We start from the raw sequence: 16,307 nt of genomic DNA on the forward strand, positions 1-16,307 counted from the left end.
TCAAGGACCCTGGATTCTAGTATGGAGTTCGGCGCTAAAGAAATCATCGGCCGTAGCGCCCACCCACTGGAATCACCATACTCCGTAGTGTGTTTTGTTTATTGCAACAAAACAAAGGGCAGTACGAGGAGGAGGAGGAGGGAAGAAAGAAAAAGCTTTGGAGCTGATTGAACCATGGTGTGGTTGAGTACAGATGCATGATTGCATATATTGCATCTTCACTCCTCTCTAGCTAGCTCCTCTACCCACAAAGGGTAAAAACTAGGAGAGCATTTCAGCATAGGACTACCTATATCTGGGACGAGCTCTCCCCACTTGATGAGTGGCTAATTATATTAACCATGACATGGTTTTATTTGCATCTCTTATGCATTTTAACATGAAATGGTATAATAAAGGGACTAAATCTATGAGCATTAAGTTAAGAATGTGTAAACTAAAAGGACTAAATTTCTAGATCTTGTCGTACAAAGATATTAACCGACAATCACCCGTGGAATCTGCTGCGTGCTATAAAGGTTGGGGTCAGGCTTACATGGCTTTGAACGTAAAGCATGTACGTTTAGGGTGTTTGCTAGTTGGACTATTGAGTCAGCAATCGTACAAAGATATTAATCGACAATCGTCCATAGGATCTACTACTGCTATAAAAGCAAAGGTCATGGTATATGTGTTTGAGCATGAACATGTGGGATGAGGTGTTTGCAGGCTGGATTGTTGGTGCCCGTGACTGTGAGTTAGCAGGTAAAGTTGGCGTGTCCTATTTAACAGTGTTCTTCAGTACATGTGTTAGGTGATATTTCTTTTCTTTTATCATAGAGAGTGACGTGGCTATTACTAGGACAGTGTGAACGGTCGGAGAGTTTTTTCCTTGAAAAGGCTAATGAGGTGTCAGTATGTAAAATATGTGAACACCGATGCGCGTAATCCTATATTCAAAGAGTGCTGCTGTGAAGTGATCCTCCTCTCCATATACATACAAGGAAGTGTCGCTCCAGCTGCAGTCGTGAAATCATTTTCAAGCGGCTGGAGAGGAGGAGAAAAGGATGAAGAAAAAACCAACGGGAATTGAAGAAAGGAACGTTGGATGTGGTGGTGGTGGGCCCGGGTGCCCGTGATGTGGGCAACAACCTAGTACCGCCCCCATTGAGCCCAATGCAGGCGGGCCCCAGCAGCCCAAACTTTCACGAGTCACCACCACTCGTTTTCGCTGCCGAGTGGACCCGCCCTCTCATCCTGCTCAGCCAATGAATGAGAGAGACCACCGTCTTCTCTCTCCTACTGGCTAATCAAAAGCGTACAGCTGTGGCCCCACCTCTCTCTTTCTCATCTACTAGTCCACTCTGAAAACAACACTGTTTTTCTTTTGTGGCAAAATTTTTCTCCTCCCTAGCTAATGCTACTTTATCTCTTGTCACCGTTTTTAACCAAAAAAATCAGCACAACAATAATCCATTTAAAAAATCAGCACAACAATAATATATTGGCACTGCATGCCGGATTTTCAAACATTTAGAAATGGAGGGAGTCTTTTTGACAAAAAAAAACAAAAATGGAGGGAGGTAGCAGCAGTACTGGGACGCACCAGAGTACGAGCGTGTCTCCTGCATCTCGTGTAGTACACTCGTGTTGAGGCTGTCCTCCTTGTCCATGCAATGCATCATGGACCATGCATCCTTGAATTCCATCCTCCTTGTTGTACATGGGCCTGGCCCTAGATTTGGTGTGGGTTTATGGAAAACCACTGTGAATCGAGTTACCACTGAGCGATCGAATTAGTTCTACTCCAATCATTTGTACCGCGTGCCTAGCCACGTACGGTTGTTGGTTGCACTGCCGTGACTGCCATGGCACGCATGCACGTACAGCCGTAGATGGTGCGTACGCTTGCTACCTAGGGAAGACACAGCAGGCAGGGTACCATCACAGTCATACATAGGATTGGGGAGTATTATATATGCATACATGTAAACAGTAACCATATATGTTCATCAAGATGTAGCAGTACACGTGGTCACGCCTGAAATAAAATGTGGTTAGTTGCATCACAGTCAACACGAAAAATACTAATGAACAGTGCTACCGATGATGGAGTCGTAGTACTGTGCCTGCCTAGCTTAGCTGCAAAAAGGTGCCTAGCTAGGTTCCCAACCAACAAGCAAGCTAATGCTAATCCATAGTTTAGTCTGGTCCAAATCGTGTTTTAAGGACACCTGTTGGTATTTAGACCTGGCAACCTACCGAGGGGAGTGCCCGAGGTATTGTTTGGTTTGTGGGGCTCGCCGAGATCAAGAACTCGAAGGTGAACACAGACACATGATTTAGACAGATTCGGGCTACTAGATTGTGTAATACACTACGTCCTATGTGTTGGTTGAATTAAATTGCTTTGGAGCGGTTCCTGCCTCACCTTATATTGTCAGGGGCAGGGTTACAGGTCGGTTGATTTACAAGAATACTAATCGGATTCGACTAGGCAAGTCCTACTCTGATTGCTACGAGTATTTTCCATAATCCTCCACTAGCTGCTATCTTACCACGTAGACTATGCCGTTCTGCGCCATAACCTCCATGTCAGATCGTCTCGGTGTCCAGCTCTATATTTAGAACTGTCCAAATCTTCTAGTGGACTATAGATGTATGTACGACACACCTGACTCTGTGCATTGTACATATCCACAGACTTGTAGCGAGCAGACACCTACCTGACCTAGACGTCTGCTTAGCTTAGGAGGGAGGGAGAGAGAGTAATACTATAATCCTATGCAAGGACCACTGTTAGATGGAGCATTTGCAACACTCAAGACTAGCTTTTGCTCTTTCCAATACACGCTAACAGAATCTAAGCGCGACTATGTTTTCGAGTTGAGTCACTATCTAAAAAAAAGGAAACGCTTTCGAGTTGAGTGCGGTGCCTAAGCAAATTATTTGATCTTTTCTCTGTTTCTTTTCAATAAATATAAAAAAGGTATTTTAGTTGCTTTGGTTTGCACAATCATACAAGTCGCCTATAGAGTAGTATATAGTAGCACTATCCATGGTGTTAGCATTGTTTAGTTTGGATTCTTAGAATTTCTCTAATCGTTCAGCCTAATCAGCTTGCTTGATTCATCAAGGAAAAAGGCCCATCAAACAGGGGCTCCTATATAGCTTCTATGTGCTGGATAAGTAACATGGCTATAAAGCCCATTAAACCCAAATTAGAAAATTCAACATTGTGTACCAGGTTCAACATTTTAATATATCAGATTCAACATTTGTTTAAAATCATATCAACATTTGCAAAATAATTGATTCAACATTTTATAAAAGATACATTCAACATTTTGGAATACATATTTTAACATCTTGAAAAACATATTCAACATTTTTCAAAACCTACGTCAATATTTTTTTTAAAGAAATGTCAATGTTTCTTCTTGTCCGGTGCCGGCAGGGCAGCAGCCGGGGAGGTCCACCGGGCGCGGGCGGCCGCGACCGTGGTGGTGCCGGCAAGTGCGGCAACGGCGTGCGGCCCGATGGAGATGGCGGCGGGAGTTAGGGGCGGCGGTGAACCAGGAAGAAGTTAGGGTCGAGGAAGATGGGTACATTCAAGGGGGTGGAATTGCTTCGCACGGATCTCAAACGCGCTAACAGCCCGTTGAAATGCCCAAAGGTTTTAGAAGCCTGCAGCCCATTAACTTGTTCGTAACATTACAGCCCAGCTCTCTCTCTCAAGAGAAAAAAAACACCACAGCCCAGGTGGCCTCGCGACGAAAGCGAGAGACCGATCGGAAGGGGCCCGAGAAAGCGAGCGGCGAGCGCACCGGCACCGGCACCGGAGAAGAGATGGCGCGGAGGAGGGGCGGCCCCGCGGCGGCGGCTGCGACGGCGGTCGCCTCGCCGGCCGTTGTCGGGACGGTCGCCGTCATGGCGCTCGTCTACTACTCCACGCTCTTCGTCTTCCTGGACCACTGGCTCGGCCTCGGCACGCCGGCCGGCGCCGCCCACGCGGCCGCCGTCTCGCTCGCCGTCGCCGCGTGCTTCTTCGCCTTCGTGTGCGCGGCGGCTGCCGACCCGGGCTCCGTTCCCGCCTCCTTCGCTCCCGACGCCGAAGCCGCGCAGGGACAGGTCGGGCAACCGAGATCTCCCTCTCGCCTTTGCTTATGCTCCTTGCTTTCCTTTCATTGTCCTGGATTTAGTTCCCTCTCTTGCCGACCTTGAGGGGCTATCAGTGTGTCTATTGCTACAAAAATGTGATGAACCGGAGATTATTCAATTGAAACATCTCGAAGCGTAAATTGACGTCAAAATGCACCTTCCAAACGAGTTTAGCTGGAATCCATGTCTCATTACATCAGCTGCCAATCACAAGCTTGATCATTTTCAGAGGTGAACCAATCACCATGAACTAAATGAGATCCTTGTGCACGCAGCCACGCACAGATAATCACATGCGTTTCTTGATTTCTTCATGCCACTTTGCTCGATTAGTACTCCTTTACAGCACTGCCTTGGTACTGCACGCTTACCCTCTATCTATTTGGTTGCAACAGGGGTTGAAATCAAGGTATTGTGATAAGTGTTGCATGTTCAAGCCTGATCGGTCCCACCATTGCAAGGTCTGCAAAAGGTGTGTTCTGAAAATGGTAGGTGTGCACTACCTTTGTCAGTATTGATGCTATAGTCTTGCCATATGCTGTTGCAACTAAAAGGCCTGGTAATGTTGTTGATGGCAGGATCATCATTGTGTCTGGATCAACAACTGTGTAGGATATGGAAACTACAAAGCCTTCATCATCTGTGTCCTAAATGCAACTATCGGGTCTTTATATTCATTTGTAAGTAACTACGCTAGACCAAAATTGGCACATCTCTGACTGCAGTTTTCACAATTGTCTCAAAATTTTTTGCAGGTCATATTTCTGTGTGATCTCTTTCTGAAAGAGCATGAGTTTCATATTCTTTATGTGAAGATAGTCTATGTAAGTGCCCTGACCTTTGTTCTGAACTAGGAGCTCTCACTAATTATGGGGCTGTGATGCCACTATTCTTCCCATTTGCACCATTATTCACCAATATAGGGTTTGCTTGGTTGATTGTCAGAAAGATTAGGTTCTGTTCCTATTTTATCTTGAAGATCAGTTAGCATTCTGATTTTGTATGCCAACGCAGCAACACTAATATGATCTGTACATATTTAAATAGTTTTTAACTCCTAGTACTTGTACTTTTGTTTACACTATGAGAGGGTCAACTAGGGTATAGGGTATGGCAGACACCATGTTAGTTACTCTTTCACACTTTGATATATTTTGACTTGCCAGGATCTGAGGGAAATGATCATGAACAACTGTTAACAAGTATACGTATACCACATGACAAAATGAACCCTTTTCTTGTAAAATTCTTGTGAGCTGTCAGTAATTTGTCATGGATTTCAACTCAACTGAGATTGATATAAGTATTAGCTGCAGAAATTAAAAAAAAGGATTTCGGTAATCTTTTAAGTCGCACAATAGCTGGAACGTTCCAATCTTGCAAAATAATCATTAGGTTTGTAGAAGACATTCTCTATTTAGGTTTGTGGTATAATTTTTACTTCTTTTTGTGTAAGTACCATACTATGATCTAGTTTAAAAGTGAATAATGAAAATGCAGATCTTGGCTGGAGTCCTGTTATTCTTCTTAAGCTTGACAATAGGCTCTCTATTATGCTGGCACATCTACCTCTTGTGTCATAACATGACAACCATAGAGGTAAGCTACTATTTGGAATTCCAGACTTCCCATCCACTGCATAGTTTTGTGGCACCATTTTTAATTGTTTTCAGCTCCTTTGCATCAGTACCGGGAGGCGGTAAGAGCAAAGTGGCTTGCAAAGAAGAGTGGGCAGAAATTTCGCCACCGATTCGATCTTGGCATGCGGAAGAACATTCAAATGGTACCTTTACATAAAAATAATGTGCATTACATCCAAAACTAATCCTTACAAGATCAGGATTTAAGTTTTCCAAGTTCGATGTTAAAGATCTAGCCATCTAGATCAGTTGCCCTGTTTTTGTTTGGGACTCCATTTGACTGAATGTTGGTCCATTCCATATGTAACAGATCCTGGGTCCAAACATTCTTTGCTGGCTTTGCCCTACTGCAACTGGGCATTTGAAGGATGGTACCGAGTTCCAAATCACAAACAACTGATGGGATGCCACTCGCCTCATACTGCCATGTAGATTTGCAAGTTAGTTTATTTTGCTACCAAATGGTTCGTAGTTATGTTCCATTGGCTTTGTTGCCAGCCAGGGAAAATGTAGAAATCTTCAGATCTCCCCTCAATCTTGTGACAGCATGTAAAGTTTCCTCCCCCATCCTAATCTAAATGTATCTGTTTAATTTTATTGTGTAATGTGTAGAGATATTTGAGTTTGCTCAAATGTACTGAAACACTGTAACATTATATTGTGAAGTTATTTAGAGAGTGTTGCAATTTTTTCCCAAATTTGTATGGCATACGAACATAGTGAGTTGTTTTGAGCTTGAACAATAGTGTACTGAAACATTGGATTGTGAAGTTAATTGAATATGTGCAGCAGTTTATCCCAATTTTTGTGGCATACGATATGTGCAAGTTTCTGTTCTTTCTGGTAATATTGGCCCCACATGCAGTGGCACGAGTCGGCGAACGAAAGAAAGCAACTGCAGCTTCTTCATACAATAGCAAACAGGTCAAAACGAAACGAAGCCTACAGACGTTTCTTGCTCCCACGCCGGCAATGGCCACCGCCCCAGCCCACGCAGCCGCCGCCGTCGCCGCCGGTGAAGCGGTGATGTACCACGGTCGAGTTGAGACCCGTTCGACCCCACCTCGTCTTGGCTTCCGTCCCGGTGCCCGGTGGGCCGCGATCTCGCTGCCTCCAGGGCCTCGCCACGCGGCTCCGGCGGCAGCCGCGGCCAAGGAGAGGGTCGTGGGGGAGGGGGAGGGGCCGGCGTGGGTGGAGCTGGAGCCCATCGCCGGCGAGCAGCAGCTTGACCGGGCCCTCGCGGAGGCGCAGCAGCTCGACCTCCCCATCGTCCTGCTCTGGTAACCCCACTTTCCTGGATTGGATTGTCTATACGCCGCGGCTGCAGTGACATGGGTTTGTAATTTCTCCGATTAAGCGATCGTTGGTGTGATTGCGGGGTTAGCAGGTTTTGTTTGTTGGATCAGGCGGTCATTGTTGGAGTGCAAATTGAGCGACTTGTGTGAAAGGAAAAGGGACCGCTTGTCCATTTGTTCGTATATTCAGGCACTTGCTAGCCGGGAAATTCATGTATTTAACCTGGTTTGATGTCATTCTGGTTGGACCTTATTTGCATCAGCATACTGCATTATATGATCAATGCCAGCAGCCTATTCGTGAATCTACCTTTTGTCTTTTCCGGAGTTTCAGTTACATGTGTCTATATTGACAGTAGAACTGCTATTTATGGCTGAGCAGAGAACTAAAACCTGAACTAAAGTTCATTTTGTTTCTATTGTGTGCATGGGTTGCAGCCAATGGTTAGATTATACTCTCCTGGTTCTGCTGAACGGTTCAGTGATCAACAGGTTGCTTACCTGTGTAACTGTGTTCTCCTTAGTAGTCCTTACCGTATGGATAACAGTGCCATTGTTCAATTTTTTTTTGTCTATTTAACTCATGTGTGATTGAAGGAAATCACTTCCACTAGAGGCATTTTATGGAAAAAAGGGTGCAACTTATCATTTCCTCGATCTATTTCAACCATAGGTTGTTTATGCAATAAAACCTACATCGTATGATAAATATGCTACCAGTATCAAACTGTATTTTGAGTAGTGTCTATAGTTGCGTCTGTTGAAACTTTCCCCTGGCATCTGTCAGGTCATAACCAAATTCATACTAGTATTTGCGAAATGTAGGATGGCGAGTTGGTGCAGAAAATGTATATATTTGAAGCCTAAGCTTGAGAAGTTGGCTGCAGAATACTATCCAAGGTTAGAGAGGTTTTTCCCTAGATTGATAATGAACTACACTGCTGGTGTTTTGGACAAATAGATGATCACTGTTGGAATTTAATATGCAGAGTCCGGTTCTACTGTGTTGATGTCAATGCTGTTCCACAAAAGCTTGTGAACCGTGCTGGAGTAACAGTAAGTCTACCCTTGCAGTCTTGATAAACATATCTGAAAACATATTTGTGCCCAATTATGTAAAATCAAAGCCATTTTTTTTATCTCTTTTGTTATTTTCAAGAAGCTTCTAGAATCCTTTTCTTGTGCTTCTTTCTTATTGTGGTGGAAACTGGAAACCTCTCCTTTATTGGGCCCTGGAAACTTTGTTGTCAGTTGCCGGCTTCGTGCAACTTGCATCTAAATGTTTCCTATGCTTATCCTTTAGCTTTGGTATTAGAGTACAATATCAAATATCCTCCCATGATGCATTTGGCCACAGTGTTACCTTGTCTGCAGCACTTACATATATACACAACTGACAAATTGGATGCCTAGTATATCTGTTAAATTAGTACACATGCTAATGCCTTCTTTTGTCCAACTTGTGTGATCTGTACCGCGGCTCGAGCAGAAGATGCCTTCTATACAGGTACAACTCGGGCTTGTTTCCTTCTTCTTGGTTTCCATCTTGCTGTTGTCTATCCTGAGGACGGTTCTTTGTCCTATGCAGCTGTGGAGTGACTCCCAGAAACAGGCCGAGGTGATCGGCGGGCACAAATCTTGGCTGGTAATTGATGACGTCCGGAGAATGATCGAGCGGGAGGAATGATCCAGCATGTCTTTTCGTGCAACAATTGTATGGAAATGAAGATAATTCAGTATTACCACTTGCTCGTAGATTTAGCCATATTAGGATCCCATGGTCAGAGGCGACACGAAACATCGATTCGTCATGCATAAATACTCAGGGCAGCACTCTCTGGTGTTGGAATCAAAGGAATGGTGGAATTCAGGTACCAGTAGTGGCCTGATATTCCTGTGATGTCCTTGATGTATCCATGTGTGGGTATTAACTGGAACTTGCTGTATCAACAATAATTCAATACGGAAAGACTTATTGCCTATGTACTGGTTGGCCTTGATATTAGCCATTGGATGATAGTACTATTGAGTCAAGGACTTCTCAGAACACATGGTGAAGTGGTGTGGTTCCAGTTCCTGCTGTCTACTCTAAACTATTAATCAATTGTGAGTGACAGGCTTGGATACAAACATGTCATACTGACTGCTATGTTTTCCAGGCTTTCCAAAAATATGTAGTGTGTTGCTTTTGAATTATCAAAAGACACTGTGTGATGAGGTTATTCAATTGGGAAGTGGCGGCAGGTTCCCCTGTTTGCTTGATTTGCTCCTGCATACTGCTATTTTTAATAGCTACCAGAAGATGGGGATATACTTTCTTCTCAACCACAAACAATACCCAATGCCTTTCTTGCGCCATGTTTTCTTAGCATGATCGCAACCTCGCCACTTTCTTGTGTCTAGCAGATTTGTTTTATTTTAACAACAATGCTAATAGGCAGGCAGCCACTTTCGTCCCTTCATCGTCAAGCTCATCCTGAATTCCTGATAGCAGATATCATCCTGGTTTGACTTGTCCGTCAATCGGAGGATACGGATTTGGTGGGCCCACTTGTCAGCCACAGGCCGAGAGAAGAAATGATGAACGCAACAACTTTCCATCTGTAACACTATCGTTCTGCCTTCACTTTTGAAAGCAAGCAACACATGAGGATGAGAGAGAAACAAAATCTGTTTGAAATCAAACAAACTGACGGATAGATACGGCGTGGTTTGTTATGATTCCACCAATTTCTCGCCTGATCAAGATTTGTACTGCCACCGTGCCACGTCATATCTCAGCTGCCTTTATGGCAAAAATACCCGTCCGGCTGCGTATTATACGGCGCTGTGAGATTCGCGCGGGCTCTCGATCGGACGGCCGCGGAGGGCCCGAGAGGCGGCCTACCGGTCTCGAGGAAGAAAAGGCCAGACGTCGCTTTCTGTTTCCGCCTCCGCTCCCTTCCTTTCCCATTCGTCTCGTCCCTCCTCCGGCCGCAGCGCAGCAGCCGCCTCCAGAAATTCCCCAATCCCCAAACCCTAAATAAATCCTCTCGCCAGGGCAATCCGCGCCGGAATCCATCTCCTGAATCCAGCAGCCGCCACCCTCTTTCGCGGGGGCGCGAGGCGGTGGCCCGTTGGATGAGACGGCGGCCGCCGGCGCTTTCGACTCCGTAGTGGATTGGAGGGCTCGACTGCCTGCCTGCTTGATGCTGCTGCGGCTGCGGCCGTTTTAGAGGTGGGAATCTGATCGGCTTCGCGTAGGTTCACGATCGATTGATTGCCCGGGTAGGACAGTGGGATGCTCATGTTTTATCTTCGTTTTTGGTTTTGTTTATCTGTCTTAGTTGGGCTAGGGAATGTTTGATTGTTTTCGTCCCGCGGATTAGGATATTTTCCCATCAAGTTTTCATCGGGGGAGAAAAATTAGGTTTTCAGTCACTTCTAGTGTCTGTTTCTTCCTTCCGAGGCAACTTGATGCGCCAGCTTCCTACTTCCCTTAAAGGTGGGACTTGTCTGGGTTTTTTTGATAGAATTTTGCCGCAAAAACCTAACTGATGAAGTGATTTCTTATGTTCCACAATCCGGTCTTCTCTTAAAAGACAGACGCAAAGGATCGTACTTGCAATTGAATTCTAGCTCAGATTACCGCCCAACTGTAAGCAAGCTTGGGCGCAACAATACTGATCATCATCTGCTTGCTGGTTTAGGCTTTTCGCAGAAGAAAACAGAAGGCACAACAAACGCAGGCGCTGCGGTGATGGCTCCGTCTCCAGCGGCAGCAGCTGGCCCCACCTTCGAAGACCTCGAGCGTGACTTGCAGGCAGTTCTGATGGACCAGAACCATATGTCATCTCCCGACGACCTCAGCATATTCCGCAGTGGCAGCGCTCCCCCCACTGTTGAGGGCTCTCGCACTGCCATTGGTGCGCTCTTCTCTGGTCCACCGCTTCATGTCAACACCCTTGGTGGCGGCAGCAGTAGTGGTGTTGGTGTTGACATGCTCACCGAGGAAGAGATACGTTCACACCCAGCATATCTGTCATACTACTATTCTAATGAGCACCTCAACCCAAGGCTTCCGCCACCAATGGTGTCTAAAGAGGACTGGCGTGCGGCACAGCGGTTCCAGGCTGTGTCTGGAGGTATTGGTGATAGAAGGAGGAGGCCCTCAGAGGTCGGGGGTGGAAACTCACTGTTTTCTATGCAGCCAGGGGCACATGAGAGTGGTGGTGAGAAGGTGCTGCTGAATGATAGAATGGGGAGAGGTGAAAGGAATGGGCTTGCACGACAGCAGTCATCGGAGTGGCTTGGTAGGGGCACCGATGGACTCATCGGCTTGTCAGATGTCAATGGCCTTGGGTCTCGGCGCAAGAGCTTTGCTGATGCATTGCAGGTTCGGAATATATTTCACCATTGTTTTTTATTTTATTTTGTTGCTGTACTTACATCTTCAGTAGTAGCAAACATTCTTATCGAATGGAATTACCCATCTTCAGTATAAGCAAACATTTTATTTTGTCCACTGACTATCTCTCTTTTGATTGTTGGTGGGATGCATGTATGAAATTAGCGGATTATTCATATTGCCTGCAAATCATACCTCTAGTAACAATAAAATCCACCAGAGTTACATTTACTGTAGTTGAACTTGATGGATGCCAGGTTGATTGTGATTTTTTGTGCCTGATATTATCATATGAAACTTTGTGCACAGATACTGATAGGCTGCTGTAATGCATCACCACTATATTTATTACTGTGTCTGGCATTGTTTTTTTTTAAAAAAAAATCTCATCTGCAATTGTTTCAATGGCAGGAAAATATTACCCGTCCTGCTACACCTGGTCATCTTTCACGTTCTAATAGCCGCAACGCTCTTGAGAGCCCAAATCCAATCAGGTCATCTGATTCACCCAAACCACATCTGCAGAACAGATCAGAATCCATGAATGGCCTTCGATCTGGATCCACTTCACCCAGTCTGGTCAGGGTTCAAAGTCTTGGTTCTTCAATGTCTCATACCTTTGCTTCTGCAGTAGGCTCCTCTGTCTCAAGAAGCACCACCCCTGACCCCCAGCTGATCCGAAGAACTCCAAGCCCTTGCCTTCCCCCAGTTGGAGTTCGTATGGGGAGTTCTGATAAAAAGGTTGAAGCTACAGCAGTTGCTTCACTTAATCATGATGGTGCTGACATTGCGGCAACCCTGTCTAGCTTAAGCCTATCTGGAAATAAGATGTCGAATATGGAAACTGAAGTTCAGAATCATGTTTACCATAACTTTGGTGATCAGACAGACATGCTGTTTAATGTACCAAAGGAACATAGGCAATTTTCACAGCAAAGCTTAACTCAAAATACTGATGAAGACTCGCTTAATGCCCCTGAATATGCAGTTTTCCCAAATGGGGGGAGTAACTTCAGTAATTTGCATGTTAGTAAGCTGGCGTCTCATAGCAATAGCAAGTTCCCCATGCAATCACCACATGGTAATGCTAACAAGAAAGGACCTTTGATGAGCTCAGCTGGATCAATTTCTCACTACCAGAACCTGAATGGTGATAGCCCTGGCATTGATTTATCTGGACGGCATATGAAGACTCATGCAGGCGGTTTTACTTCATCCATGCTAAACAATCAACTGAATCCTGGTACCCTTAATATCCTTCCCCATTTCTCTTCCTCTATGCATGTCTGTCTGTCTGTCGGTCGGTCTATCTCTCTGTCATTCTCTCACCTTTTGAATTGTGTTTTCATGTCCAGATGGGGACTATGGCCATGTTCTTTCGAACGGATCCAATTTTCAGGGCCAACCATCAGAGACAATGTATGCACAATACTTGCAGGCAAATCCTGATTCCCCCCTTGGTGCAACTGCAAGCATGGGTCCTTTCCAGGGGAGAGGTTTTACTAGTACTGGACACCTGGATAGTCCTGGATACCAAAAAGCTTACCTTGGGTCATTATTTGCCCAGCAAAAGCTACAGTATGGAATGCCATACCTGGCCAAGTCTGGTGCTCTTAATCCAAATATTTATGGCAATGATCCTGCATTTGGCATGGGAAGGACTTATATAACAAGTCCTCCATCTAGTCCGTATATCTCATCTCCTCAAGGCCATGTCAGGCAAGGAGAGCGACTAACTCGAATTCCATCTGTGGTGAGGAACACTGCTGGAGGATCCATGGGATCATGGAATTCGGAAAATGGTCTGATGGATAATGGTTATGGGTCCTCCCTGCTGGAGGAGTTCAAAACCAACAAAACCAGATCTTTTGAGCTGCTAGATATTGTAGGCCATGTGGTCGAATTCAGGTAATATCCTTGAAATTCTAACAGATCCAAGTTGCTGTGTTTTTTATGAAGCTAATATGGTTGTCTCTCTTAATCTCTCTCGCCTTTCAGTTCGGATCAGTATGGGAGTCGCTTTATACAGCAGAAACTTGAAACCGCTTCTATTGAAGAGAAGAACCTGATTTTTCCAGAGATCCTTCCCCAGGCACGTACTTTGATGACTGATGTTTTCGGAAATTATGTTATACAGAAGGTGAGCAAATCTCATTTTCAACAGAACAAATTTGATTTGATTTTTTTAGCAATTTCGCGTTAAAATTGAGATCTTATTTTTTAATTAGTAACTGCTTGACCTTGGCAGTTCTTTGAATACGGAACTGAAACACAAACGAAGCAACTGGCAAGCCTACTCAAGGGTTATGTGTTACAGCTGAGTCTTCAAATGTATGGCTGTCGGGTGATTCAGAAGGTTTGTATATTGCTACAAGCACATTGTTTCCTCCATATTAGTGTAAATCCCATTCATGTAGTGATCCAAGTAATTTCCATGGATGCTTAGAAGTGTACTATTTTTGTAGGCTTTGGAAGTTGTTGAAGTGGAACAACAAACACAAATGGCTTTGGAGCTTGATGGATCTATCATGAGATGTGTTCGTGATCAGAATGGCAACCATGTTATACAAAAATGTATAGAATGCATCCCTCAGGAGAGGATACGCTTTATTATTTCAGCCTTTTATGGACACGTGGTGGAACTTTCCATGCATCCCTATGGTTGCCGTGTTATTCAGGTTACATCGACCTTCCTCTGGTTTTACCATCTTCTTTAAGAATATTTTGCTAAATGTATTCTTGGATATCACCAGAGGGTCTTGGAGCACTGTAATGATGAAAGCACACAAAGTGGCATGATGGAAGAGATAATGCAATCTGTGGTTACTTTAACAGAGGACCAGTATGGCAATTATGTAATCCAGGTAATGTTTCCTGGTTCTTTTCTGATGTACTGAGTTATGACTTTAATTTCACCTGTACCTATTAAAATTGATGCACTATACCAAATCATTCTTCTGTCAATCTATTATCCATTGTAGCTATATCTCTTGTGCCTATATACTATCTCACAGCAAGCGGTTTTTAGGACTTATCTATCATTGTGACCAATAACCCTACTGTTCTGTGATTCTGTCTCTACTTTTGCTTCATTACCATGAGCCAAGTTATCTGGCATGGTGTTGAGGCTCAACTTATCATCCCAAAATATGATATTTAGAAAAGGCTTTATTGTTGTTTAATGTATGATATTTGACTTCAATAGTTTTCGTTTTATTTAAATTGTCATATTTTGTGTTATGATGTTCTGTGTTGACCGGCCATTGCCTTATATGCATTAATTTTTATTCATCGCATTTTCAGAAATACCATTATATAAACCCATTCCCTGTTTTGCAGCATGTTCTGCAGCATGGGAAACCAGAAGAGCGTTCTACTATAATTACACAGCTCGCTGGTCAAATAGTGAGGATGAGCCAGCAGAAGTTTGCTTCCAATGTCGTTGAGAAGTGTCTTACTTTTGGTAATCCTGAGCAACGCCAGATTCTGATCAATGAAATGCTTGGCACAACTGATGAAAATGTGCCATTACAGGTTTGTTTGCTTTCAACAATCAGTTTGAACTTGCTAGTTCTTTAGTGCAAAACACTTTTGGGTATAGGAAAGGTAGAAGAGAACTGTAGCACAATGTTTGGCGATATTTTTTTTAACTCTTGATACGATTTAGATGCTGAATTGTGATAACATATAAGTAGCAGAAGACAATTTTTTTATTTTCTTTGTTCTGGGTAACTTAAATTCTGCAGCAGTACCATGGTCTGCTGCTGCAGGGTTGAATTTCATGCATTCTCACAGCACTTGTCATGTGACCAGGCAATGATGAAAGACCAGTTTGGAAACTATGTGGTGCAGAAGGTTCTAGAAATCTGTGATGACCAGAACCGTGAATTGATTCTTTCCCGTATCAAGGTACACTTGAATGCACTGAAAAGATACACCTATGGGAAGCATATTGTTGCTCGTGTTGAGAAGCTCATTGCTGCAGGAGGTAAATAGGCCCCCAAAACCAAAAGCTATATCTTTACTACTATTAAAATGACCATCCTTTTTGTCAGATCTTTCCTGGTCGGTTACTGAAGTGTTCTCATTTTGCTTGTGTTTTTATCATCCTTCAGAACGGCGCGTTGGTGTCCCATCATCTTGCTGAAATGGCAATGGTTAGTTGACAGAATAACACCTGTACAGACAGACAGACAGACAGATAGCGAGGCCTAGCTTTTTACCATTACCCCAGTAGTCAGTCGTGTTGAGCGAGTACAACCGGAGAAGTTAAAAAGGCTCCCAAAGCCTTTGATGTAAATAAAGGAGAGCCTCTGGAAATAAATAAGAAGTCAGAAGAAGAGATTTTGCTTGTCCTTGAGAATCAATCTGTATATTTGTATGGTTTATTTTCCCCTCTGGAAGCAGCAGGATAAAGAAGTGCAAAATACTGTGGAAGAAGCAAAGCAATTAGCAGAAAGGAAAGGGTTTAGGATGATAGATGATGGGAAGCAAGGACAGCTGTAGATTATCCTTTTTCCTTGGGTTTCATCAGTCAGTGTACAAGTAAGGTTCAGGGTGATGTTTAAATCTCTGTAAAGCCTGCATTTAATTTACTGACATTTTACTGAAATCAAATGCATATGTTTCTCTTTGTCGAATGCCTGTATCTGAGCGGCTCTTCAACGATAAGCCTTCTCTTCTTTTTTTTCTTTTTCGCAACGTTTGCACAAGTACTTATCAAATGTTGTAGTTAACTTTTGTAGACGATGCGTATGATGGTGTAATCTTCTTGCTACTAAAATTCTCTCTACCCAACCTTGGTAATACTGGAGCATCGAAAAGTCAGTAAATACCTGCAGGCTG

General features: G+C 44.0%; 3 protein-coding genes across 4 annotated transcripts; all 3 read left to right on the forward strand.

The window, feature by feature from the left end:
- Positions 1-3,715: 3,715 nt before the first annotated feature.
- On the forward strand, positions 3,716-6,562 carry LOC101782738 (probable protein S-acyltransferase 15). Its single transcript, XM_004954335.2, has 7 exons — positions 3,716-4,110; positions 4,536-4,628; positions 4,719-4,820; positions 4,896-4,964; positions 5,641-5,739; positions 5,828-5,923; positions 6,091-6,562. The coding sequence occupies exons 1-7, from the start codon at positions 3,829-3,831 to the stop codon at positions 6,178-6,180; spliced, it is 831 nt and encodes a 276-aa protein (XP_004954392.1). The 5' UTR covers positions 3,716-3,828; the 3' UTR covers positions 6,181-6,562.
- Positions 6,563-6,684: 122 nt separating this feature from the next.
- On the forward strand, positions 6,685-9,124 carry LOC101783154 (thioredoxin-like 3-2, chloroplastic). The gene is made up of 5 exons (XM_004954336.2): positions 6,685-7,060; positions 7,901-7,975; positions 8,065-8,131; positions 8,565-8,582; positions 8,664-9,124. Exons 1-5 carry the CDS (start codon positions 6,753-6,755, stop codon positions 8,760-8,762), a joined length of 567 nt encoding a protein of 188 aa, XP_004954393.1. The 5' UTR covers positions 6,685-6,752; the 3' UTR covers positions 8,763-9,124.
- An 874-nt stretch (positions 9,125-9,998) lies between these two features.
- LOC101783559 (pumilio homolog 1) lies at positions 9,999-16,110 on the forward strand. Of its 2 annotated transcripts, none has more exons than XM_004954338.3 (11): positions 9,999-10,342; positions 10,765-11,450; positions 11,874-12,705; positions 12,818-13,370; positions 13,461-13,602; positions 13,711-13,818; positions 13,928-14,140; positions 14,216-14,326; positions 14,802-14,996; positions 15,276-15,450; positions 15,578-16,110. In XM_004954338.3, exons 2-11 carry the CDS (start codon positions 10,815-10,817, stop codon positions 15,607-15,609), a joined length of 2,997 nt encoding a protein of 998 aa, XP_004954395.1. In that variant the 5' UTR covers positions 9,999-10,342; positions 10,765-10,814; the 3' UTR covers positions 15,610-16,110. The 2 variants fall into 2 exon arrangements, with proteins under 2 accessions (XP_004954395.1, XP_004954394.1); XM_004954337.3 differs by having other exon boundaries at positions 9,999-10,292.
- The last annotated feature ends 197 nt before the right edge of the window (positions 16,111-16,307 follow it).

Source organism: Setaria italica, chromosome I (genome assembly GCF_000263155.2).
Source record: "Setaria italica strain Yugu1 chromosome I, Setaria_italica_v2.0, whole genome shotgun sequence".
Classification (NCBI taxonomy): domain Eukaryota; kingdom Viridiplantae; phylum Streptophyta; class Magnoliopsida; order Poales; family Poaceae; genus Setaria; species Setaria italica.

What these genes read in the sequence shown, in the direction of transcription:
- LOC101783559 (XM_004954338.3), top strand. Translation starts at nt 10,815, where the DNA reads ATGGCTCCGTCTCCAGCGGCAGCAGCTGGCCCCACCTTCGAAGACCTC. An exon ending in GCTGTCGGGTGATTCAGAAG is followed by an intron (nt 13,819 to 13,927) that starts GTTTGTATATTG and finishes CTATTTTTGTAG; the next exon opens with GCTTTGGAAGTTGTTGAAGT. An exon ending in GAAGCTCATTGCTGCAGGAG is followed by an intron (nt 15,451 to 15,577) that starts GTAAATAGGCCC and finishes ATCATCCTTCAG; the next exon opens with AACGGCGCGTTGGTGTCCCA.
- LOC101783154 (XM_004954336.2), top strand. Translation starts at nt 6,753, where the DNA reads ATGGCCACCGCCCCAGCCCACGCAGCCGCCGCCGTCGCCGCCGGTGAA. An exon ending in CTCCCCATCGTCCTGCTCTG is followed by an intron (nt 7,061 to 7,900) that starts GTAACCCCACTT and finishes TGCGAAATGTAG; the next exon opens with GATGGCGAGTTGGTGCAGAA. An exon ending in GCTGCAGAATACTATCCAAG is followed by an intron (nt 7,976 to 8,064) that starts GTTAGAGAGGTT and finishes TTTAATATGCAG; the next exon opens with AGTCCGGTTCTACTGTGTTG.
- LOC101782738 (XM_004954335.2), top strand. Translation starts at nt 3,829, where the DNA reads ATGGCGCGGAGGAGGGGCGGCCCCGCGGCGGCGGCTGCGACGGCGGTC. An exon ending in ATAACATGACAACCATAGAG is followed by an intron (nt 5,740 to 5,827) that starts GTAAGCTACTAT and finishes CCTTTGCATCAG; the next exon opens with TACCGGGAGGCGGTAAGAGC. An exon ending in TGCGGAAGAACATTCAAATG is followed by an intron (nt 5,924 to 6,090) that starts GTACCTTTACAT and finishes CATATGTAACAG; the next exon opens with ATCCTGGGTCCAAACATTCT.